General features: G+C 40.4%; 2 protein-coding genes across 11 annotated transcripts in view; one reads left to right on the top strand and one right to left on the bottom strand.

Moving 5' to 3' along the window:
- The first annotated feature begins 4,314 nt into the window (after window positions 1–4,314).
- On the top strand, window positions 4,315–7,263 carry LOC114447055 (E3 ubiquitin-protein ligase TRIM21-like). Of its 2 annotated transcripts, none has more exons than XM_028423059.1 (3): window positions 4,315–4,423; window positions 4,901–5,058; window positions 5,140–7,263. In XM_028423059.1, exon 3 carries the CDS (start codon window positions 5,149–5,151, stop codon window positions 6,778–6,780), a length of 1,632 nt encoding a protein of 543 aa, XP_028278860.1. In that variant the 5' UTR covers window positions 4,315–4,423; window positions 4,901–5,058; window positions 5,140–5,148; the 3' UTR covers window positions 6,781–7,263. The 2 variants fall into 2 exon arrangements, with proteins under 2 accessions (XP_028278860.1, XP_028278869.1); XM_028423068.1 differs by having other exon boundaries at window positions 4,321–4,423; window positions 4,915–5,058.
- A 1,218-nt stretch (window positions 7,264–8,481) lies between these two features.
- The window catches only part of osbpl8 (oxysterol binding protein-like 8), a 61,865-nt gene continuing 44,957 nt past the window's right edge, over window positions 8,482–25,389 (bottom strand). For 6 of the 9 annotated variants that reach the window (XM_028425356.1, XM_028425400.1, XM_028425409.1 and 3 more), the window contains 20 exons: window positions 22,779–22,852; window positions 21,146–21,226; window positions 20,688–20,789; window positions 19,989–20,192; window positions 19,003–19,087; window positions 18,354–18,519; window positions 18,019–18,244; window positions 17,333–17,517; window positions 16,503–16,584; window positions 16,319–16,417; window positions 16,118–16,214; window positions 15,901–15,999; window positions 15,684–15,781; window positions 15,153–15,242; window positions 14,865–15,001; window positions 14,544–14,729; window positions 14,037–14,190; window positions 12,872–12,974; window positions 12,272–12,377; window positions 8,482–12,186 (listed from right to left, as the gene is read on the bottom strand). In XM_028425356.1, coding sequence (XP_028281157.1) covers window positions 12,057–12,186; window positions 12,272–12,377; window positions 12,872–12,974; window positions 14,037–14,190; window positions 14,544–14,729; window positions 14,865–15,001; window positions 15,153–15,242; window positions 15,684–15,781; window positions 15,901–15,999; window positions 16,118–16,214; window positions 16,319–16,417; window positions 16,503–16,584; window positions 17,333–17,517; window positions 18,019–18,244; window positions 18,354–18,519; window positions 19,003–19,087; window positions 19,989–20,192; window positions 20,688–20,789; window positions 21,146–21,226; window positions 22,779–22,852 — 2,504 coding nt within the window. In that variant the 3' untranslated portion in view covers window positions 8,482–12,056. The remainder of the gene's footprint in view (window positions 12,187–12,271; window positions 12,378–12,871; window positions 12,975–14,036; window positions 14,191–14,543; window positions 14,730–14,864; window positions 15,002–15,152; window positions 15,243–15,683; window positions 15,782–15,900; window positions 16,000–16,117; window positions 16,215–16,318; window positions 16,418–16,502; window positions 16,585–17,332; window positions 17,518–18,018; window positions 18,245–18,353; window positions 18,520–19,002; window positions 19,088–19,988; window positions 20,193–20,687; window positions 20,790–21,145; window positions 21,227–22,778; window positions 22,853–25,389) is intronic. The other 3 variants (XM_028425381.1, XM_028425426.1, XM_028425363.1) reach the window with 2 other exon arrangements.

Raw genomic sequence — 25,389 nt, 5'->3', positions numbered from 1 at the left:
AACATCTTATTTTGAAAAGTTGTGTTTTTATCTTGTGTGTTGTTCACCAGCCAATTGCTACCTGTCTGTCTTAATGATGGAACCATGGATGAGGATAGAAATGTTATGTCTTTTATTTTGAAAGCTAATGCCATTTATTTCAATAGTGATGTCACTGTAAGCATGTACCTAGTGTGATATCATACATATATTTACAAGGTCATCTTGGTGAAATCCTAATTTTGTGTGCCTAACCTTGGGAATGCTTTGCTGCCAGTAGCATGTTTGCTTTATGTAATTGGGTTCTAGCATGCTTGGAATCTGTGATCATCAAATGTGTTGAAGTTGGGTGAGCAGGACTGCTAAAATCTTTAATTCACTAAATGGAGAAATGCTCCATGTCTTAATCAGCCGGTATACAGTCACAAGAGCCTCAGAGATCAAAGGTCATCAAAGCAGGCAAACAACATTCTGGTAGTGGATGTGCAGATCTAAATAAGTCACTGTCCGAGGCCTCTGTTAAAATGCTGTGGGGGTGAAAAGCAATCTGAGCAGACTGTGCTGTGTTGATGCTCTCGCCCATTACGCCAACATTAGATCAGCTTTTGTTTTTATGGCGATGCAAAGCTAAATTAGAGAAACCTGAGACAGGAGCTGGGAGTCTATTAATGAAACGGAGAGGGTGGACATATGCAAAGAATTTGCCTTTGGTGATGTTTCTGGATCAAGAGTGGAATGACAGATGTAGTTCACGTGAAGCAAAATGCCATTTAGCCCTGCTATTTGCATGGCTCTATAGAGATAAAACCAAGACAATGATAATGTGAACCTTCTATCTTTGCACTGAGGCAAAAAGATAAATCTGATGTGGACATGCCATCAACAGAAAAAAAAAGTTTCAGTCTAGAAAAATTCCCTATTCATCACAATTCACACCTTTAAACTGTAGTAAAACCTAAAGTCATGCATAATTAGGGTGTGCCCACTTTAAATGACAGGTAGATTGCTAGCTGTCTGCCTCAGCTCCACTCACACCCAACCTGGATTAGCAGCAGAATATGAATGTTACAGCTGTCCATCAGCAGGCTTGTGTCGAGTACAAATGGCTGAACAACATATTAGCTAATGCCAGCTCAAAATCACACTTTTAAAGGATAAACATCATCTGTGCTTGTGAACAGATGGCCCTCAGATGATGCATATGCCATAATATGATAAAGACAAATCTTAAAATGCAAATTTACTTGAATAAAGGAATGGATGAGGAATAAGACTGATAAGCAGAATCAATAATGGCAATCAATAATCACCAATATCTTGCTCTTGCTGTAGCCTATATGTATCACAAAGGAAGGGGATGCCCTGAGAAGCATCTGCATTAAAGTACGTTTTGTGTTGGGAGGGAGAAAGAGAGAGGAGGGAGGGACAAAGAGGCAAGCAGCTGTACTTACAGGGGTTCCCCAAAGCAATTCCTCTTTCTAAAAATAGCTGCAGCTTTGCCAACCTGGACAAGAGAGGGGGAAAAAATCACCTTCCAAGGCATGCATTCAAATGAAGAGAGAGATGGAGAGAGAGGCAGGCAAAGACCTCTCATTGATCATCATCGAGCAATATGGTCTGGTTAGTATGCTGTGACAACCATCTATTTACACTAAAGCTGCTATCATGTTTAGCAGTGAAAAAACAAAAGAATCATTTACACATAAAACACCCTGGAGTGAAGAAAATGTCTACAGAAAACAGTGGTTAATAGGCCCTTCTTTGTGTGTGACATATTTCTCATCTTTGCCCCAAATGTTAGGAAAGAGGAGAGAGGTGTAAAGAGCTGTAATAGGGGCAGCACCGCCCTCAGACTCAGCTAGGTTGCTTGATAATGTGTTCATGTGTTGTCAGGGGCAGGCAGCATGGAAAAAAAAGAAAGAAAAGAAAGAAAATCATAATAAAAAAAGACTAAATACTCCACTAATCCAGCTGTGAATGAGAGCGGCTCGCTGCAGCAGTTCTTTTATGCTCTGTCGATTCCACAGAGGGATAAACACAACGCTGAGCCAGCAGCCAGCGCAACCTCACCAACCCTGCTGCATTGCAAACACTGCGGATTACCTCATTTTATGTCACTTAACCCATTTAAGCCTACTGGCAAATGCAGCTACAGAAGTGGGCAGAGGACTTTGTGGTGACGTAACACACCCTCTGGTGGCCATGCTGGAGGTCCTCCACTCTTCATCCACAGCTGTCTAACCTGCAAAGGCAGGGACATTAACAGGAATATTTGTTATCCATTATGAGCTGAGATACAGACATTGATGTCACAAACAACTAAACTAAACCACGCATGCTGTTGCTACTGCCATTAATGTTTAACATGTGTCACATAAAATATTTCTATTAGGGTAAAAGTTTCTCAATTAAATAAAATTGGATACATTTAACGAGGAGATAACAATTTTTGCATAACATTCCATCCTATAGGCAGCTAACCAGCAGTCTGTTAGCTGTCACAGCCTTTTACACATCTTCTATTGTACTGATTTGACTGCAGCTACTGTGGAAACTGCAGCAGCTAGCAAGAAACCCTATTATACAGCTAACATGCTAACATGCACAGCTCTTCCTGAGAGCTTACAACTACTGCTTGCCAGCAGGCAAAGCAACAGCTTGGGGCTGCAGGCCAATTGGGGGCGCCCAAGGGCCAACAAAACTACAGTAGTGGTAATGTACAAAGTTTGCAATGAGCAGGACACCTGCCCGATGCATTCTTCTAACATTTGCTGTGTTTATTTATTATCATAATAAACCAATCTTTGTGTGGCAGTGAACTTTATCTTAGTGCACCTCATTGCAGAGTATCGTTGAGTCACACCCAGCAACATCAGTATGACGGCCTGTTGCCAGGGGAATGCCAAAGGGGTGGAGTCTGTACAGAAGCCTGAGGATGACTACACAGTAAGAAAGGCAGATTACATAATGCTAAACAAAACATGTGGTGTCCCCTTTATCATTCAGCCTCCCTCACTATTCCTTCTTCCTTTTCTTGTCATGGTTGTGTCCTTTATCTTCTAATGCTCTGTCCTCTCTTTTTTCTCCTTTTTGCCTTCATTACCTCCCACCTCTTTACCATCCCCGTTCTTTCACCCCTTCCTTCCACCCTCTCTTTCCCCTTTATCCTTTGCTTGTGCCCCTTTTCCTTCCCACCCTACTCCCCTTTTTCATCTTTTCCCTTTTTTTTGTCTGACCATACCTTCATTTCCTTCACTTTCATGTTCTTGTTTATTACTTATTACTGCTTACCCTCCCTGCCTTATTTCCTGTGCCCTCCTTTCCTTTTCACTCATTCCTCTCTAGCCTTGAAGAAAAGCCAGCTAGTCGTCAGGATGATGTATCCTAGCAACAGCGACATCCCACCCTTTCATCATCATGATAAAGAAATGTAATTTTTGGATGAAGAAGAGAGATTGTGATTGGTGGGAGTGGAACCTACCAGTAGAGTTTGGTAATGCCTATAATACAATACCATAAGTGTCCACGAGTCTTTTGTAAAACACATTAATACAACATTTATTAAGGGTGTTTTTGTTTTTTTACAGATGTTCAATAACACTCTTCATAAACTTGATGATATTTGGTGATGTTTACCTTTTGGTTGGGAAATGTCCAGAAAGCTTTGATCAATAAACATTGACTGAAAGCATCTAATGCAGTGTGGACAACGTCAGCAGAAAAAACTCCAGACAGAAGAAATTACTCCATCATGTCTGAGTACAGCAGCTGAACAACTCATTCTACATAGAACTTACGTCATTTGGAAGTGTCTGTAAAACATTTTAAGGCCTTTCAGGGTTTACAACAGACTCTGATTGGAAGGTAAAACTCCAACCTGTCCAATCAGAAGGCAGATGGTTCCACTAGAGGTCCTGAAAGGTGTAGTGGATTCTAGAGATAGATGACAGCACATTCTGGGAACCAGGTGGGTTTAATTATATGCGTGTGTGCTGGGTTGTTGCCCTTCTACGGCCCCCTCCACTTCTCCTGCTGTACTGGCCTGTCTCCTGGTATCTCCTCCATGCTCTGGACACTGTGCTGACAGACACCACAAACCTTCTTGCCACAGCTCTCATTGATGTGCCATCCTGGATGAGCTGCACTACCTGAGCAACTTGTGTGGGTTGTAGACACCGCCTCATGCTACCTCTAGGGGTGAGAGCACTGAAAAAATGCAAAAGTGATAAAACATCAGGCAGAATCAGTCATGATTATGTGCAGAACTGAAGGAGGAACTAAAATATGAACCTCCTGTCAGAGGTGGAGTTATGGAATGAAAAACCAAAAGTAACTCAGGACAAAAGCAGCTGAGACGGGCCTTCACAGCTCTCTCACAACTTAGAGAAACAAAAAAACGTTGACAAAAACCAAACCTATACAACAACATCGCCAACACACAGGGGTAAGTAACATGTAACATTAACTCATAGTTCAATTTTTATGCAGCTGGGAATATCTTAATTGATTAATATTGATCGATTCTAAAGAAATTCTATAATTTGTGACTCATATTTCTCAGACTATTGATACATTATATTCGTCATATTTATCGTTGTCAGTGTGTGAACATGGCCATGGCCAGCACTCTCCTTTCTGAAGATCAGTTTCTGTCTCTGTCTATACAGACGCATTCAATACATGTAGTAACGACTTTGATCCATTTTAATCAATACTATTTTTCAGTAATCAATCAGTGACAAATTCAAAGAAGTCTATTACTGTGGGAGGATTAACTGTATATATATTATAAGCACTGGATAGAAACATTTATAACGTCATATTATGTAACTATATATGTGACTAAACTAAAGTCAGTGTGCATGTTTTTTAAATGTGGAGCTGATGACTCAGAATGTGACTTAACCTGTTCTATTACCAGTTAACCGTGTGCAGACCTGAAAGAGGAAGTTAAATATTAACCTGATGTCAGAGGGGGAGTGACACAAGGGAAACTGTCTGAACCTTGGAGTCAGTAAACCAGCAGCTGATAAACCTCCTCTGTTTGACAACAGCTCCAACATACACAGCTAAATAAAGGTAAATATATGATACCTAATTTACAACATTATAGTTAAAAATGATTGCGGCTCGTTAAATGTATCATATTTTTGTTGTCAGTGTGTGAACATGGCCACAGCCAGCACTCTCCTCTCTGAGGATCAGTTTCTGTGCTCCATCTGTCTGGATGTGTTCACTGATCCAGTCACCATAACATGTGGACACAACTACTGCAAGAGCTGCATCACACAACACTGGGATGTTAGTGTCCAGAACCAGTGTCCTGTGTGTAAAAAGAGTTTTTACACCAGACCAGAGCTCCATGTCAACACCTTCATATCTGAGATGGCCAGTGAGTTCAGACAAAATCTAAAAAAAAGAGACTCAAAGCAAGAAGGAGCCAAAGAAGGAGATGTTCCCTGTGATGTCTGCACTGAAACCAAAGTGAAGGCTGTGAAGTCCTGCCTGGTGTGTCTGACCTCCTACTGTCAGACTCACCTGGAGCCTCATCACAGAATCACAGGCCTGAAAAGACACCAGCTGATCAATGCTGTGAAGAACCTGGAGGACAGGGTGTGTAAGAAGCATGACAGACCTCTGGAGCTGTTCTGTAAGACCCACCAGGTGTGTGTGTGTCAGTTCTGCACTGAGCTGGATCACAGAGGACATGTTATCATTCCTTTAAAAGAAGAATATGAAGGAAAGAAAGCTGAACTTAAGAAGACAGAGTCTGACATTCAGCAGATGATCCAGGAGAGACGAGTGAAGATGGAGCAGATCAAAGAGTCAGTGAAGCTCAGCAAGGAGGATGCAGACAGAGAGACAGCAGCCAGTGTGCAGGTCTTCACTGCTCTGATCCAGTCTGTAGAGAGGGGTCTGGCTCAGCTCACTGACATGATCGAAGAGAAGCAGAAAACAAGAGAGAAACAGGCTGAAGGCTTCATCAAAGAGCTGGAGGAGGAAATCTCTGAGCTGATGAAGAGGAGCTCTGAGGTGGAGCAGCTCTCACACACTGAAGACCACCTCCACCTCCTTCAAAGCTACTCATCCCTGAACCCTGCTCCACCCACCAAAGACTGGACTGAGGTCACAGTTCACTCCTCATATATGGGGACAGTGAGGAGAGCTGTGGCTCTGCTGGAGGAGCCGCTTATTCAAGAGATGAAGAAGCTGTGCAATCATGTTGAACTGAAGAGGGTCCAGCAGTATGCAGTGGATGTGACCTTTGATCCTGAAACAGCTCACCCTAAACTGATCCTGTCTGATGAAGAGAGACAAGTATATTTTTCTAAGACAAGGCAGAACGTTCCAGAGAACCCAAAAAGATTTACTTATTATCCAAATGTTTTAGGAAAGCAGGGGTTCTCCTCAGGGAGATTTTACTATGAAGTTCAGGTTACAGGGAATACTGAGTGGGACTTAGGAGTGGCCAGGGGGGCAGTGTACAGGAAGGGAAAAAACCCACTGAGTCCTAAGAATGGTTTTTGGACTATATGGTTGAGAAATGGAAAGGATTATACAGCTAACGCTAGCCCGCCTGTACGTCTGTCTCTGATGTCCAAGCCTCAGAAGGTGGGGGTGTTTGTGGATTATGAAGAGGGTGTGGTCTCTTTTTATGATGTAGATGCAGCAGCTCTCATCTATTCCTTTACAGACTGCAACTTCACCGAGACACTCCTTCCATTTTTTAGTCCAAGTGTTGATGTGGGTCAAGCAAATCCAGCCCCTCTGATAATCTGTCCTGTTCACAACAAACATTAGGCTAGTCATCAGATTAGAGAAGACAAACATTTGTTCTTAAAGAAGAAATGCCACCTCACAACTATTTTTTCAGTAATCAAGTGTGACAGATTAAAAGAAGTCTATAACTGTGGGAGAGAACAGGATGTGACTCAACCTGCTCATCAGTTAACCCTGTGCAGACCTGTAAGTAAAGTAAGTGAAAAAAGTTAAATATTAACCTCTGTACAACATTTATCCCTCTGATTATATGTTTCTTTTCACAACAAACATTAGACTGATCATCAGATCCTCTACATCAAGCATCAGTATTGACATGTCGATTGTCTTATATGTTTGATTTATTCTGGGAAAATAATGCAAAAATGAAGTAGAAATTCTTGGTTACTTCTTTACAAACACAATCATTTCTATTGGTATATAATTATATTGTAAGAATGTTTAGGTGTCTACTTCCAAATCATATAAGCTCGATGTGAAATAATAAAGAATTTCTTTCTTGGTTGGATGGAATGGTTTCTTCTTTTCTATTTTGACTCTTTTCTCTTGCACATCTATACATTTCCTTCCTGCTGTTTTGCTCTGGCTTTTTATTTCACCTTCTTTTTTTTACCTCCCCCTCTTCCTCCATGGACGAACCTGGCAGTGGTGATGCACAGTAACACTGCAGAGCAGGTGCAGGTAGAGAATAGGGATTGATATCTGATGTTTTGTTGATATCTGAGAGGGACAGGAAGGACTGTTCTGATCTCACAACCCCTGACAATGTCCTTGGTGGAGGGAATGACAGCAGGGATGGCAGTGCATGGATAAGACAGGGGCGCTCTGCAACATGTCCTATTATTTTAATGTGTTGTGTAGTCTAATTATATGCAGTCTTAAGATGTGCAAAGTTTGCACAGTTCACTTTCTTTGTGGAGTATTACTTTATGTTAAAATACTGGTCCTGGACTGAAGGAAACACTCTCACACCTTTATGCTGCTGCAGCACCATCATAGTTGTCAGACTCTACATGCTGGATGAGCTGGGCATTAGCTGAGTTGCTTAGTGATAAAATAATGTGATGAGATGATCCCTGGAAGTGACTCTAAAGCCTCTCTTGTCTACCTGAGACTATTAGAGGAAACAGTGAACCTGAGGTAGGAGGTTAATACAGAAGGAGTCTAGAAACAAACAAAACCAAACCAACATGGCTTAATTAGCTGTAAATAGGTGTTGTCAGGTGGAAAACAGCTATACACTGCCCTCTATTGGTGGCCAAGATGTTTCACATTCAACTACATATTTGCTAACAAGGACGTTTAAAGAAACAGCTACAAACGAAGAAATCTAGCAATTATTTATCTTACTGTGGTCTTAAGCAGAAATATAATTTAGTTTTAAGTGAAATAAAGCTGATTTAAATCCAAACCAACACATCTGTGTGCCATTTGTTTTTCCTTATCCACATATTTTCTGCACATACCTGGACGCTGTCTTTAGGGGAAATTCTCTAAGCTCCTTGAATCTCTGCTAAGATGATTGTTGCTTAGCTGGTGTTTTCTGGATTTGATTTGATGATGACTAAGGAATTTTCTCACAGAGCAGCACCTCAAAACCAAACGGACAACAGTAGGTTTTGGAAATATGTTTTGCAAAGGAAGACCTTTAACCTCACAGAACTCATTAGGACAGAAAATTATTTATGATAGTCATTAAGAAGAAGAAAAGAAATCTGCAGCCAGTCTGTCATTGGTTTTTATTTTCTGTGGTTTTTATTACATGTGACCATAAACTTCCAGGAAGTTATAGTTGCCATGGAAATACAGTAAATGTATTCAGGTACTTGAATATGAAAAAGAGTTTCTGTGTGTGTGTAAGTGGAGGACGGAGTAGGAACTGAGGGAGAGTGGACAGTGAAAGTGTGTACGAGATGAGGACAGTTGCTCGTGTGTTTAGGTAACAAGAAATGGATTAAAACCAACTGTGTGAATTTAAAATCATTTTTGGAAAAAAAAACACTGAACAAAAAAAAACTTACAGCTCTTAAGCTACAAGCTGAAAAACAGAAACAAAACAACATAAAAAAGAAGGAATAAATAAAACTCGTTAATTTACAGACAGCAAAGATGTGAGTTTCCCTCTGGATTTGGTTTGTGAGAGAGAAAGACAATGGAGAGGAGAAGTCTCCCTCCCTCTCTCTCATGGCAGGAATCAGCAACCGGAAACCTACGGGAGAATTACTATGGCGATGCTTCAGGAGGTGAGGCGGAGCTGGGTGTGGTGGCGACCAGTGGAGCTGCAGTCAGACTCATTTGTAAGACTTCATATGGCACTTCCACTCTAAAACACCATCTTGACTATAGCTGCAGCCACAGTCCCGGTCTAAGTATGAGCTCCACCTTCCCACACAACCACACAAGCTCATTCCCTTCATTGTTACTTCACCTGAAGACTTGGACTCTGCATGCTACACCCACTGATCCCCACGTATCTTTACTAACCTCCTTTCATCTCTGTCCACCCAACCCTATCTACCCCCTCCACAGCCCAACTCTAGAAGGCACTGGTAAATACTTATTTCTCCACATTCTAACATCTGAATTCTCTAAAGATGAGCAATTTAGGCAATGAGGATGCACAAAAACACACATACAGATACACACGGGCCAGCCGGGTAACTTACGGGGGTATAGCTGGCCCCCGCCAATGCTACCAGTCTTTCTTTACACATGTGTTGGTGTTTACAACACTTTCATTGCTTAACAGTCTGCTGACGGCGGAGGCAATTGGATATGTAAACTTTGACAAGGCTAACGTCATGACAGGCGAAGAGACATACAAGAATCAATGCTCAGATATGGTCCACAAGTGTTCTGGAGATTAGATACACCATTGATTTTGATAACTCCAACATCGCGAGGAAATCCTAATAAATCTGTCACCTCTAATATGGCGCCTTCATCTTTGGCTTCCAAACATTTTAAGGTTTGTCCATTTAAGTCTCTTCTAAACTTTTACATGTACATCTTTTTCAAACGTGTGTTCTGAAATAGCTCACCCCTCAACCCTTCTCTGTGGAAAGATTTACATGTATGCACCGTGACACCGCACTCTGTTTTGGAGACCACACAGCCAATGATGAAGACAACAAATTAGAAGCACAACAAATGCAACATCTTATAGAAGAGGATAAAGGCCACTGTCAAAAATGACTTTTCATTTAAAACAGATGACAGACTCATTTTTAAGGTGGCCAAAATCACCTTCTGAAACATGTGGAAACCATTTGGATACATTTTTAAGGATCTAATTACGTACCCCACTATTTGTTTGCCCATGCCCATGTGTATCTACAGAGCAGTGGACAGAAAGACACACAAAGCTGAGGAGAGTGTGTTGTGCACAGAACAAGTGTCTGTATTGCAAACCTTGGTGTGTTTTTAGAGGAACATTTCCCCCCATTAGATATTTACACAGTGAATGGGACCGACTCCTACTCTAGACATCGAGTTTGGCTGGTACTTGTGTACATTTGGAATGGTTTACTATGAAGATAGTTATAAAAATCTAGGAGTCTATATCCTCCCTATACTAGAAGGTTACTAATGTGTCTACTCTATATTTCCCGATTAACATCTGAGGCTCAAAAGCACTGGAAGAGCTGACTGATGCTCTGAATTTGCCAAGATGGCATTGTCAGAAGGGGAGTGTTTTCTTTTCGTGACTGTTCTTTAGACTACCTAGTCTATTACACTTTCTGCACAAAATGACTAATTTCAAAGGAAGAGTTCGAGTTGATTTTGGGAGATACAGTTTCACTTTCTGGCTATGAATGAGATCTGTTCAGTAAATATAAAGCTAATGTTGATTAGCTTAGCGCTAAGGCTAGCCAGGCTCTTTCTAAGATAACCAAGTCTCGATATTAGGTTTCCCACAAGCTTGCTGACATTTGTTTAATCTGTACATTGAATAAAGTATATATCTGAAATGGTGTGGTTACACAGGATTCATTCTGGACTAAATTTTAGCCATATGTATACAACCTCACACTGACAGCATGAAACAGTTGTGAAGATAACACATTTTTTACAACAAAGTAAAGGAAATAAGCAACATATAATGCTGGCAGGTGGGTTTGTTACCTTTGAACAGAGCCAGGCTAACTGTTGTCTACTGCACAGTATTTATCAAAGTGGCTGTTTCCTCACGTTTATGTCACAGCAAAAACATGCGTTTTCACGTATCTTTGTTTTTGCCATGTTGTGGCTCGCTTTAGCCAACTTCTTATTATAAGCTCTTGGTTAAAAACGTTTACCTGAAACTGGGCAGTGGTCACTGTTGTTAATGAAAATTGAACAAAAAGATCTTTTTTGTCTGTTGACACACTCACGTGCAAATTCAACTGATAAAAAGGACATTTCCAGTGCATTTGTGCCTTAAGACAAAATATTATACATAGGGCTAATGTCCTAACCACGCTCCTGTCTGTACACACTACCTACAGTACACAATGGCATTGTGTCTTTTTTTAAACACTGACTATTTATGCAAAGTGTGGAGTGTTATTTAACAAGAGATTTTAGCTTCTTTTCCTTCAGACAGTGTCATGTGTGTTGTTTGTCTTCCATACAGGTGTGTTAACCCCAACAGGTTAGTGTCTGATAATAAAAAAATAAGTCACATAGATTGGACCACTTTGTTTTCTCTCCCTTATCAAAGTTATTTTGTTCCAAGCAGACTTCTAGTCAAAGGACACGCCAAGCAAAGAGACAAAAGAATAAAAATAAAAACACATTAAAATTAAAGGTTTCTTTATCTCTGGTACAATCTGAGATGTGGTCCTTGTTTCTGTGTTAAAATGTTCCCTATCATTTAAGGTGAAATGTAAATGAGTAGTTTCACTCCATTGGAAAAACAAAAACAAACAACAGCTAAAAAATGGCTGATGCCTTTGCCTCTTTCATCAAGGCAAATCAATAAGCTCCAAAGTGGCAGTCATGACATCATCACTCCAAAATCTAACCTCCAAAGCTTTTCCTTATCACTGCTCCTCTGCTTTGAAATCTGTGGATCTCTCCAGAGATCTGGAATGGACTGGGTAAAAATAAATAAACAGTTTTTAAAAAGTCTTTTTTGTGTGGAAGCTTCTGCTTTTTTTGCACACATGTGATTGGGTTTAATAAAGACAGAAAAAAAGAGCTGGAGGTCAAAATTCACATGTTAAAGCCCCCCATTGTTATGCCCAATGTTCAGATGGTGTGTTTGTGTGTACGTGTGTGTGTGAGGGCATCACTCTCTCTGTGGTTAATGGCTGCTACTTGAAGACATAGTTGATCAGGACCTGAAGGAGGATGAGAAAAACGATGATGACATAATCACGTTGCTGGAGAAAAGAGCTTCCCTCCACCCGACCTGCTGCACGACTCCGCAGCACACTGATGCTCCTACAGACACACACATGTACATGTAAGTGCTACACGGCATAGCATTGTGTCAATCCCATGATACAGTGAGACTTCCTCATCTCACCTGTTAATGTCATCTTGCGTCTGCTTTATAGATTCAATGGCACTTTGAAGTTCAGTGAGGTCTGTTCCTTTTTTCCTCATCCGACTGTTATGCTTGCTTTTGTGTCCTGTAACAAAGTATATTTAACAGGTTTCTGTGCTGTTCAACAGATTAAATAACCCATAATTCCATAGATGTCCGCACAGTTAAATAAAGCAGATTAAAATACAGTGTATTAAAATGACATGACAAGTTAAATGGAGTTAATCACCTGCATGTTTTGAGTGCTTGCCCTTTTTTACAGTGTACAAACTGTTCAGCTAATGCTACTCTGATTTAAACCTGCACATCCATACATCATGCTCATAACACTTTCATGATATATCAACATATATTAAGAACCTGCTTACACTAAAATTTAGTGATGACAATATTCAGTTTTTAATATTGTAAACTGATTCCTTACATCTAGCCTCTGTTTCGTATGTCAATAAACATTTTTATTTATCCAATGTTTTGTTAATTTAAAAGCTTGAAACAGGAAAACCAGACTAGATTTCCTTCCTTCTTAAAGAAACTCTACTTTGTGTATTTATGTCAGTGTATATGTGTTTATCTCACGCTCACTGCCGGAAGAGTCTTGGCGGTCAGGTTCAGGTGAAGAGCAGCCACTCTCGGGGCTTTTGGGCTTGTCGCTCTTGTGTTTCCTCTTTGGCACCGTTACCTATTCGCGTTTGCATAGACACACACAAGAGATAAACAGGTTAACCAAATAGGCCACAGGCACAGTCACATACAATTCTGTAGAAGCATATCATGGCAGCAGAAACACACATACAAGTCGAACTCGTCCATTGTGTTATAATGGCATTTGTGTGAGGCATGCTGATTCATGGGTGAGCCACATCCATTTAAAACACTTGATAATAACACACAACCATCATCCAACAGCAGGCACATTAAAATTATTTGGTTCAAATGGATTAAAGTCGGACCAGATTAGAGCTCTTTTTTTAGCTCCTAATTTAATGTGATGCATTTTTTGGGCCAGGAATTTCATCAGATAAAACAGGTTATAAGGTTGATTTAGGGGTTTGTCTGAAGGTCAACATTTTTAACTGCACAAACATCAGATCAAAAAACTACCTGTGTGTGTCTGCTCTGGTGCACAGCTTTTGACCAAAGTTAAACTCAAGCCGCGCACTCGCCAGGTGGTTATTAGCAAATACGCATGAAAAGAGGAATAACAATACATGACAATATCAGCTTGTCAGGAAAAGTTGAACGGAAAATAATGAAAACACAAAGGAGGTGAGGAGGATATGGGTGTCACAGCCAGGTAATGATGGCCGTGGTCAGTGTGTTGACGTGATGATGAAGCTGTTCTCCCTTTTGGACTTAAGATGAGCAATAATCATCAATTTTTATTAACTGTGTTGTGAGCATTCTGTCGATTTCCCCAAATACTGCTGTACATGTCCTCTTTCATGCTGAATAATTATTTTCCTCTTCACAAAGCGAAGAAAAGGAAGAACACCTTGTTATTCTCTTTCTACAGCATGCAGTTTGACATGACCTTCACTCCCATACAGAGAGAACAGCCGGACAAAGAAAGGCAAAAAAAAAGAGGGGCAAAGAGAAATGAAAAAAGATAAGAAAAAGAATACAGGTGATGATGGCGGTGGCAGCACAGCAATGATGACACAAACAGGAGAAGCGGCAATGAAGACGGCGGTGGGATGCGTTTTTTTCCCCAAATGGCGGGTTTTCGATCGGGCCAACCTACCTGGCACTTGCAATTGTCCCTCCGTGGCCCCTGGTTACTCAGACTAATAAGACTGCCAGAACGTACCATAGGGGTGCGGTGTCGGACCTTGGTCTGGATACAGCCGTCTTTCTCAAACTGGATCAAGTCATTGAGGGGATCCCAGGGCCTTGTACTGGGGAAGGGGAGAGAAGTGAAGAGACATAATCAGGCTAAAACACACTGTGAAAATAAAGATATTAACCTAAATACAGGAAAAAGAAAAGGAAGTGTCACAGACTGGAAACAAACTTATCTAACATACTGTACCAAGCACAAAACCCATTTTTAGAAAAAAATTTCTGCAGTGGCAAGGAGTCACCACTAGATAGCAGTATACCACACTGGACAGGTAGCAAATTGAGAGTGCAAATAAAGATCATTAAATTCAAACTACTACCAAGCAAAACATAGTTAAACAACAAAGTTGTACCATCTGTTATCTGATTTCAGACTGCACTAGCTTACAGACAGTAGGGAATGACTCACTCAGCATATCTGTAATGCCACTCTCCAGTGATGGGGTCCTGCTCGAACAGGCGGGGGATCCACTCCTCACATTTGGCTTTCCGCTCACGGGCTGACTTCCTCTGAGCTTCCTCAAGAATGAACTTTTCATTAGTGGCCTCTGTCTGGTCCTTGTTGTTGATGGCCCGCGTCACGTGCTGCCACAGTCTGGTGAAGTGAATGGGAACAACAGTCATTAATATAAAATAAGAAAATGAGAATGCTTAAAGATTCTTTAGATAATTTCCCTCCATTTTAAGATTTCTAACATTCAGTCAATAATGGCTTTAATTTACAGTGCACCTTTCTGATTCAAACTCTCCCTGCTCCTCTGGTGGGACAGTACATCGGGTCAGCCTACTCTGTCGCAGCTCCGGTGTAGGGTTCCAGAAAGTGTCTACTGTCCCTGTCTTCTTGTCATTGATGAAGATCTCACTGTCCTGTGAAAGGATAGTCACAAAGCATTTTTTATTTCCCTAAATAGCTATGAAGCATGAAAAACTTTCTCTATTTTCATGTTACAAAATAAATAAGAACTTAATAACTATTGCAACAAACAGATATAAAAAACAAGTGAAGAATGCATCTTACCCAGTGTCCTTCTAGTGTGGCTAACACCTCCTTTCCCAGCTTGATCTTTCCAGAAATTTGATTGACACTGTCACTGCTGCCCAGGAATGGCTGGAGGAGAGAGATGAAGGAGGGGTAAGGAAAGCACAGGAATGAAGGGTATAGACAAAGAAGCAAACGGGTTTAAAGGAGGGAGGGGAAGGAGAAAGATATATGTGCATATATCACTTAATGTCTGGAGTTATTTGCATTTTTGTATTTCTGTTGGGTTAAAACAGTACAGAAAATGTATGGTTTCCCTTGTTTGCTTTATCTTTGATGTACCTGTTGCTATTTCATTAGACATGATTGGATAAGACATGATGGTGGTTGGGGGATCGGATGTATTTCAGGAGGGGTAAAGGAGTGGAATGGCGGAAATGTTGATGGATGTGGAGAGTGAGACATTAAGAAAAGATATGTGAGAAACACCAGATGTATTCTGTTACCTCCCTAGACTAGACCTAAATGCCTTTAGTCTTAAATTATTACCATTATTCTAGAAACACCTACCTTCAGTTTAAACTCCAACTGAGCACTATAGCCTGTTTTCTCACATGCAATAGTGATCTGACCGCCCAGCTCCAAGGTCATAGTTCCATACAGGATGCCTAGAAGATATATATGTATATTTTAAAAAAGAGTTTGGCTTTTTTAGAATGGTTCTACGGGGTTTAAAGGAATAAGACTTCATGATTGATGTGTGAAGTACAGCAGGATGCACTCTGACCTTTACAGTGAGCATAAGGCATATTCATCACATAGTCCTCCCCTCGGTTGAGAAACGTGAGCCGAGCCTCCCCATCCAATATGGCCGACAAGGAGTTTCCTAAAATGTAAACAGTGTGGACAATCATTGGAAGAGTTCAAACTTATAATAAACGAAGAGCTGAATAAATATTAGCATAGTTCATTTTATAGAATTTAATGTTGTGCGTTGTTTATACCGTAGAACTTGGACTTGGCCAAGATGCTACCACTGAGGCAGAATCCATCCTTCCTGTTGCTGACATACAAGGCTGACACAGGAGGATGATGGGATACCTAAAGAAATAATATATATTCCTTACATGATATAGTTAAGAGTTACAAATAAACCAATCAGATGGTGTGGACAAATCACATTGCTCTTTATAGATTGCCGTTACCTGTTCTGCAATGTAGAAGGTCTTACTGTTGGTCTTTTGATGGAGCCACATGCAGCGGAACGTCTCTCCAATAATGGGGTTGTAAGGCTTCTTCAACCCCTGCACATGTGGTGAACACAATGTGTATTTATAGAATAAACTCTGGTCTAGAAACATGCATGTACTCGGAGTAGGCTGTGCTGACCTTTGGCTTTTTATAAAATCCAGAGATGTACCACTTCACCACCTTTTTCATTCGGTTGTAGGCATTTTCTTCAATCGCAGCTCTGAGAAGGAAATCAAAACTTTATTTATATCTCTATCATCTTTAATCTGTAAATAGTAAAATATGTATTGCATGCCCCAGTACTCTTCACATCTGTGGTCAAAATCGTGTAAGTACATATTACAGCAAATGTAATATTTTCTGTCTTCATAATGATGTTATATTGCACAAAAGACACATTTGAGTTTGTTCTGCTTCTATCCTTGATGGTGGCATTTCATTAGAGGTGCAGAACTTTATATAGGAGTGAAAAAGAGCCCTCAGTGACTAAAAATGTAGGAGGGAAAATGCCAAGAAACTGCATAGGGGCCATTTTATATTCTGAACACATCGGTGGCAACCAACCCTGGTAAAAAATAACCTTTGATAAGGGAGCAGGGGACAATAAAGGAATTATATTTGCTTTCAAGCAACGGAAGGCTTCACATCTCTCATGTATGTTCACTAAATATGCAGTTGGAGACAGGAGAAGATCAGCTCAGCACAAGCATAGGAGACAACACGCCAGGCTGTGTCTGTGGTGGTTGCCTGGCAACCTTGTAGTGAGGTGAGAAAGAGGAGCTGGAGGGTGATTCTTGGAACTTGGGTCAGAATCAGGCAGGCTCTTTCTCCATTTACAGTCAATATTAAACGAAGCCAACAGCCTGCTGGCTAAAGTACGATTAGTATTGATTCTCATCTGCTGACAATAGGTGTATTTCAAAAATGTTAAAGTAACAGAAATCACTGCAGAAAATGAAAGGTCTTACTCTGACAGGAAGTCTGCGTGGTAGTAGTAGTCAGAGAGTTTGTCCAGAAAAGATCTTGGTTCCAGGATGAAGGTGGGAAGCACAACCTTAGACAGATCCATGCCAGGTCGGACCTGCTTCAGCAGGGTCCAGATCAGAGATTTATTCTCCTCTGATACGGTTTCTGTCTGAGCTGCCTCACCAGCCTGGAGACAAAGACATCAAACAGTGCAATGTTCATATTCTTTGATGTGCCACCACAAAAAAAAATGTATAGCTGTGCAACCTGTGTTTAAATTCCTTCTTGACTGTAAACATTTTGCCTCAGCTTCAGTGGGTGTTGAATTGGTGAGCTGTCAAACTGAGATGTCATCAGTATGGAAATGCATGTTAGCACTTTCACACTTGTCGTCATATCAGTACAGTTTCCTTTGCAGACACCCACACAGATTGTGATCAAAGCTTGTCCATGCTACAGCAATAATAGCCTCAGCAGAGGAACATGCTAATTTTTTTCTCATTATGCAAGAAACTTTATTAAAAACAAGCCTTTAGATGATGTTTTAATAAGAGCTAAAGATGAAAATAGTTGTCAGAAATCCTGTGAGACTATGTGAGTCCAAATGCTGCAATCACATCTTATCTAAAATGCTTTTTTTTTTTAAAGTTCAAAGCTAAGTATGTATACAGCAAACTTTTCTCCATACTTCTCCCAACTCCTCGTGGGACTGCTCCAGGTATGGAGTTTCCCATAGATTTTCATTGGGGTCCAGGTCAATGTATGAGTCATCCTGGCGCTCTGACGTGTCACTGTCACTCTCCTCGCTCTTCTCAAGGCCTTCTGGGTCTGACTCCTCGTGGTCCTGCTCTCCCTCCCTGTCTGACTTGTCTGAGTACAGGTCTGGGTCTTTCAAATGGTCACTGTCGTTGAACCTAATGGAGCAGAAAGCAGATGGAGTGGCAAGATGTTTATTACATCAAATTATATAACATCTGCAGGGAAATAATCTTGTCACAGTGCAGGATTAATTTTCCCACTCACTGGAAACCATGCATGTTGTGGGCTCGGAGGAGACTGTAGAAATTAATGGAGTGTTCACCACCAGAGGTTACTGTGCTCATGTCCTCCTTTCCCTCACGGATCATGGTCCTCTTTAGCAGGCTGGAGCACTTCAGTGCCAGCTCTAAGGCGTCCATCCAGCACCGGCCTAGGAAATAGATTTTAGGTTACTATTTTTCTGTGCATTATTCTTTGTCCCAGCACCATGGAGAGAGATTTAGTGTATATGGGAGTGACTGGCTGGATGTTTCAGCACCACGGACAGAGACAAGGAGACATTGTGGCTAATATTCACTCCTTTACTTGCTACATGTTACTATACAATCAAATACTACAAAAATAAAGACTCAAAACTGATCACACATAATTTCTCAGTGTGATGTAAACGTAAAGATATGTACAATTTGTACCAAAGTGAACCTATGAATCATTAGTTACCTCTAACTGACCCCTCTCACTATCAAGAAAGATAAAGTGGCAAACAAGTGAGTGAGTGTTACCTGAAGTACTTCCTATCTTGATGGATTAATGCCACGCTTGAGCAATTTTATGACTTTATTTCTTTTACTCAAACTAAGCAGCTGCTCACATGTGTCAGAGAAATAGCCGCGACTGACAGCTTGTCTCTTACCATCAGACTCGGAGGCAGCACGGAAGATGAGGTGGCTGCTGGGTAACGGCTGCGTGATAGAGCCGACCGCTTCTCCTTTAGGACCCTGATAAATAAGACACAAAGCGAAGAAATGCATATTAAAATCAATAACTCTGTTAATGGTGGGTGAGCATTATTGGCCTCAGTTTCTTAATCATGTGCATTGTGTCTTTTTGATTTCCTTGTTTCACCTGCAGTGTTTGTTTATAGTATGTGCAAATAGACAGAATCTCGAGTCACAAGTGATTATGCAAATACAGTTTGTTATGAGGGGACAGAACAACTGAAGTGCACATTTTAATAGTGAAGAGGACACTGTAATCTAAACATGGACCAGTAATTGTAATTCAAGCTTTTTCATAGCACAAACAAACACTTGAGATGGGAGGGCAGCGATGAATACCAAATCACAGCCGCACTGGAAAACAAAACAGAGCTGAAAACACAGGAACAAATGGAAAGCCGGACATATCATGTTATTTGTCTGCCCTAAATTATACTAAGATGTGTTCCTGATTATACAATCAACAATCACATCTGGTTAGCTCTTTATTTTAACTGCAGGGGACAATTAGTTTTGTTTTAATGGAAGAGCCTTTTGTTCCCTAATTATCTGAATTTATTTTGTTTTGTTCATAACTCGGAAACAAAATGAGCCATACTCAAAATATCCATCAGGCTGCATAACCAAACACTTTCTCAACTGCAACTTACTTGCTTACTGCAACCAACTATGTCTTAGCTTGCTGAGAATAATTTTAGCTTTTAATGGCCTTTTCTGGTTCTTTGCAAGTGAACATTCTGGTTCAAAATTATCATATCAGAATAAAATAAAATAATGAGACATCATTAGAGATCCTCCAAGATCCTGATTTTTACAACACATAATATATTAAGTAAACAAACTGTTATTTCATATAGTCACTGACTGCTCATCTGAGATGAGATCTGAGCTGTATTCTGACCTTGACAGCCCAGATGGACTGCTCCAGCGGGTGAAAGAGCTTGAAGCAGAAGCCATCTTTCTTGGAAGGCCTCTCGATCAGCTCACAGGCATTGAGCAGCACTGTTCCCACCCACTGACCATTTTTGTGAGTTTTATAGATCAGCAGGACGCCTGGTTTCAGCACACACCACAGCTTGGTCCAGCTTTTAAGAGTGCCACGGATCTGGAGACACAGAGAAATATCAGGAATTATTCACTGAAATGGAATCTAAACGAGCTACAGGAGCTCATTCAGCAACAGGTGCCGACTCCCATGATGCACCACTGAGAGACACAGGAAGTCATTCCTGCCTGTCGCAATCAAACTACTGAACTCTGAACTATAACAGTCACTGAGACACTGTACATTCATACTGGTACATTCTTGTCATGCTCTTTACTATGTAAAGGTTTATAGTAGTAAATATGTTCTTCTTTACATAAAACTCTGGGATTTAAATGCTAACTAGGTATTTAGATCTTTATTATACATTTCAATTTCATGCCATCTTTTAATTTTGTCTGTAACAAAAAAGAATTTGCCCTCGGGGATAAATAAAGGAATACTGATTCTGAAAAGTAAAGCACTAAACAAATGGGAGAGGTAATTGTAATAGGGTAGAAACCAGTGATGGAAATGCAAATATAAGAAGGAAAATAAGACTGTAGGGTGCCCCACCTTTAACCAGTCGGCCATGACAATGACAGAAGGATCTGTGATGGTGCTGAGCAGCTCCTTGGTTGCCCTCTTCTTTTCCTCCCTGTAGTTCTTCTTCTGCACCTGCAGGAAGCACAGAGGGATGAACAACGCATCATCATTCCATCATCATTTAGCAACAAATAAGAGCGAAATCACACTCCTTAGAGTTCCTGTTGCGACACCCTGTTGCAAATATGTCTTCCGTAGCAATTTTCAATGTGGTGATATGTGTGGTGCATGACAGGAATCAGTAGAGTGTTCGATGTATAATGACTTGCAGTGTAAACACACACACTAAAAAGAGAGTGCCTGACAAACATCAACAATCTACAGCTATATGTAAGACTCTGTGTGAAAAAGTATTTTTAAGACTCATTATGCTGCGCTGAGAATTAGTGTCCGGATACTCAGACTTAAGCAGCTTTAAGCTGACTTACCTTGAGGGACTCCTTCTTCGTGAGCTTTCCTCCAGACGCTGATACATCCTTGTCTGAGCCATTGTACAGCTTTGTTTCTGACTGTGAATGCACAGGAGAAAAACAAGCTTTAATAGCTGATTCATCTCTAAAGACCACATAGCAATATCTCTATTTTTATTTCGTTACGTTCATCTGAGAAAAAAAAACAAGTCTAACCCATGTGTTTGCTCATTGTGACCATTAATACATCCTGTGAGGATTTCAGTGCAGTCTACTTAACAATCATCCTTTTTAATGGTAGCTCGTGATTTTGTGGAAATTTTAGCTTGTTTTAGTGCTGCTCTAAGTAAGAACATCCGGAAAATGACTAGCTAAGTGTTCCCCCCTAATGACAGGTCTATTACCACAAATGAGGACAAGGACAAAGGACATTATTTAGATTTTTCAATCATAATAACAGAAAATACCTCTAATATAATTGGAAATAATTCCTCTCAAACTCATCCACATATCTGGAAGCCCTGTTAGTGGGATGAGGCCTATAAATCTCAGTACAGTGTCTAACAGATCCCTTCACAAGCCAGCTGGAGGCATTTAAACTGGAGACAGACAAGTGTGCATATAGGGACCTACAGCAGCACTATAACTGGTCCCACCACCACGGCCCCCCTGTAGGCTCATAGTTGTTAACCAGTCGTTAAACACAGCAGACACACACAGTCAGACCAACACAGGTAAGTATGAACACTTTTAAAGCTTTTGTTTGTGAGTTTCTGACAGATCCACCCACTGAGTGCCTCCACCACATATAAAGCATGTTTCCCTACCAAACAGTTAGAACCGATGAAGCTGCTTGGATGAGCAGTGAAATGTCTTCAAAAAAACTCTACAAGTCCAGACGCCTTGCTTTAACCTTCTGAATGAAAATGACCTGGATGACTGAGAATCTTCATCAACTATATATATCAGACATAACAATCACAGACAGGGATAAAAAAAGAAAGAAGGTACATATACCGGTAATAGTAAAGGACCCACACTAAAATATTCTATTCCAAGTCGTCCCTCCAGAAACTAGAAGAGCTTTTTTTAGGACTATTAGGACTATAGGACTGATTATTAAGATAGTTAAAAGTGTGGCTGTGGCTCAATTCTTCTTCTAAACATGTGTTGTGTATGTTTGTGATAGCGGACCTCCACAGATATAGGACACTTTACAGTCTTGGCTTGAGAAGCTGATAAAAAAAGAAACTCCAAAATCATCATCTTGTTATACTGAAACACAAAAAATTAATAGGATTTCTGTCTGGTGGAGATAGACTTAGACGCCCACCTGTGCTCTGACAAGCATCCTTGACGTGGACCTCAACAGATAAACTAGACGGGCCTCCTCCACACTGAGCTGACTAGTAAAAAGGGCTGAATTGGAATGTTAGTTATAAATGATAAATGTTTGATGTTGTAGAGTGTCTATGATGTGTGAGTCATCTCAATGTAGGGTATCTTACGCCTGAGGCAATATTTGTAAAAGGAAAGGAGACGTGCAGTAATTCCCTTATTCTCTGGTCTTATTAAAAAATGCACCTAAAGCGACCAATCTTTCCTTTTCAGCCATCACAGTACATCAGCTTAGTGGAGTGATTTTCCTTACCTTACTCTTAGATATGGAATGTGAGTCCTCTTTCAAAGGCAGAGGCAAGAGGTCCTCCTTCCCTCTCTCAAACCCTGTAACAGAAAACCCGTAACATTAGGAAATACTCAGTTCATCAGGATGTACCTGCATACCAGGAGGCCTATCTGATTCCAGTACAACAGAGTTGTTGTGGTGTCATGTAAACATACTCCGTGAGCCTGCCAAAACCAAACAGGGCTTTTTGTTAGTACACCAGGGTCCTCAGGACCGATCTGTGGCCTCCAGATGCTTTTCACAAAAACCAGGTATAAACAGACACTGTGAAGAGAGAAGATTAAAGCACACCTTTTCATTTCTCCAATCCTCTGTTTAATACTGACAAGGCATACACTGAGGAGGAGTGCTAAGACTTAAGCCATGAAAAATAAACTATTATAAAATATTATATGGTAAATAAATAAGATTTGCAGTTTAGAGGTGATGGATGCAAGGCACAAAAACAAAAAGGCGAAAAAAAGAGATCTATAAATTTATATTAGTTAAAGATTCGGTAAGGAAATAGTTAACAAATGGTGGTGACAATATTTTTTTTGTATTTCTACATCTGGTCTCTCTTGTCATCTTAACTGTAGAGAGTACTCTCACACTTATAAGTCAAACTGTCTGACTAGCCAAGTGGAATCCTATTACATAACATGAGTCACAGGAGCACGCTGTCCTTCCAAGCTACTGGAATCTAGCCACAGAAATCAGGATGGCAACGAGCTGGCACCTGCTCCAAGTGCCTAATCTGAAGTGAGCTTAATGTAAGATAAACTGGCTGGTGAAAGGAGATTCTCTGTTTTCATGCTGCAGTTTGGCTGGGAGAGTATGGATGTTGATAGTGGATTTGAAACATGGAAATGACAACAAAGACCAACTGCTCAAGTGATACAGATAATTCAACAAATATCCAACTAGGCAAGAATAATAAATGTGGGTTGAGCATAAAGGACAAACCTCACCTGACTCCACCTTTGCGATCTTATTTAGTAAGCCAGTTTCTAACCAATTAGTCAAACATCAGCAACAGATTCCCCACTGAGCACCCAGCAGTTGGTTGTACTGGGAGTTTTAAGGTGGCATACACCCTGTAAATATTTTATAGTTTGTCTCCTATCTACACTCCATCAGTATTCAGCTGTGACAGGGAAGAGAGCAGTACTGGGTTTCATTTTCAAATGATATCTTTGTCATTTGGCAAGCAGTCACATCTTATTGACCCTCTATTTGATTTAATAACAAAATGCTGTGTCTATTGTTGGGGAAAAACATGCATCCTTTTTATGTATTCCTGATGCATATTCTGTTTTCTGTCCTGCAGTTATTTAGAATGCTGGATTCTACAATGATGGTCAGTGCACTGGAGGACTATCGTTGTGCAGAGATGTCATTGTCATATCCACTTACCGTATTTCTCTGCTTCTTTCATTTCCAGTAATGCCTTCTAGCATTGCATTGTGCAGACAAAACATAATTAGCAGCCAATGTCCAAACCAAAAGGTTTATTCCCATTAAAAACTTACAATGACAGGAAAAAATGCAACCAACAAGCTCAACCCCCAGTAAAAAAATCCAGTTAGCAGGTTTGAGCAAACTTGAGCCAAATTTCCCCACATAAATCACATTCATTTACTTTAATATCAATCTATATTGTATGTTTTCTGCCTCAGTTTAATTGCAGTTCTACTTTCAGTAGTACATTAGACGTCCCAGCAGGCCATCTGTACCTACTTGATAGGCACATCTCCATGCCAACTTCAGCTGGAAAATAACTCAAAGGTAATTCACAATAATAATCCACAACAGCAAGCCACAAAGGGTTACATAATTCAACGTGCTCCTCTGTTTATCACAACTCACACACAGGAAACAGGTAGTTTATAAAAAATTAATTGACTAAATGGAAATAGAATACATTCTTAACGTTGCAAATGAATGGAAGCTGTTTCTCCTGCTGTTGTTACAGGTAACAGGTGATCTAGATTTACACTGCTTTAGTCATGCAGCAAGCTTGGCCTATAGATAATAACTGCTAAAAGAAAGTTGGTCTGCAGGTAAACATTTAGTCAACAGGCTATTGGAGCACAGCGAATACAACAGAATCAAACTGATTGTTAAATGTTCAAGTAGAAGCGTGACAACTGCAGTGTGCATGCTTGATAGTCATTCAATTTGCAAATCAAGGTCAGATAAAATGAATGTGGCACACTGTGGTGAGGTGTCCCATTTCAATTTGAGATAGGTGGCACTTCTACACAGAGCCTAATGTGTTACCATGGCGCAACTACAAACAACTTGATTCAAAAAGGAATGATTTCATTCTAGTGGCCAAAGGATGAGGCAGATAAGAGTTAAATATAGATCATTAATAGTAAAAAATGAGTAAAGTAATACAAGAGTACTGCAAAGCAGAATCTTGTTCAATCAGTGTAGCCACAGTATAATTTTGAATTTTGTCCCCTGAACTGTAGGTGACAAAACAGGGCTAAAAAAAGATGATAAAACTGTTGAACTCAGCATTGAACCTTATATATTTTCTTCTGTATTTGAGTTGAAATCTTCAAGAAAAACATCAGGTGGTGAATTC

Source organism: Parambassis ranga, chromosome 2, assembly GCF_900634625.1.
Source record: "Parambassis ranga chromosome 2, fParRan2.1, whole genome shotgun sequence".
NCBI classification, from domain to species: domain Eukaryota; kingdom Metazoa; phylum Chordata; class Actinopteri; family Ambassidae; genus Parambassis; species Parambassis ranga.
This window is presented reverse-complemented; position numbering and strand designations above follow the sequence as displayed.

Excerpts from the sequence above, each read along its gene's own strand:
- LOC114447055 (XM_028423059.1), top strand. The coding sequence starts at position 5,149 with ATGGCCACAGCCAGCACTCTCCTCTCTGAGGATCAGTTTCTGTGCTCC.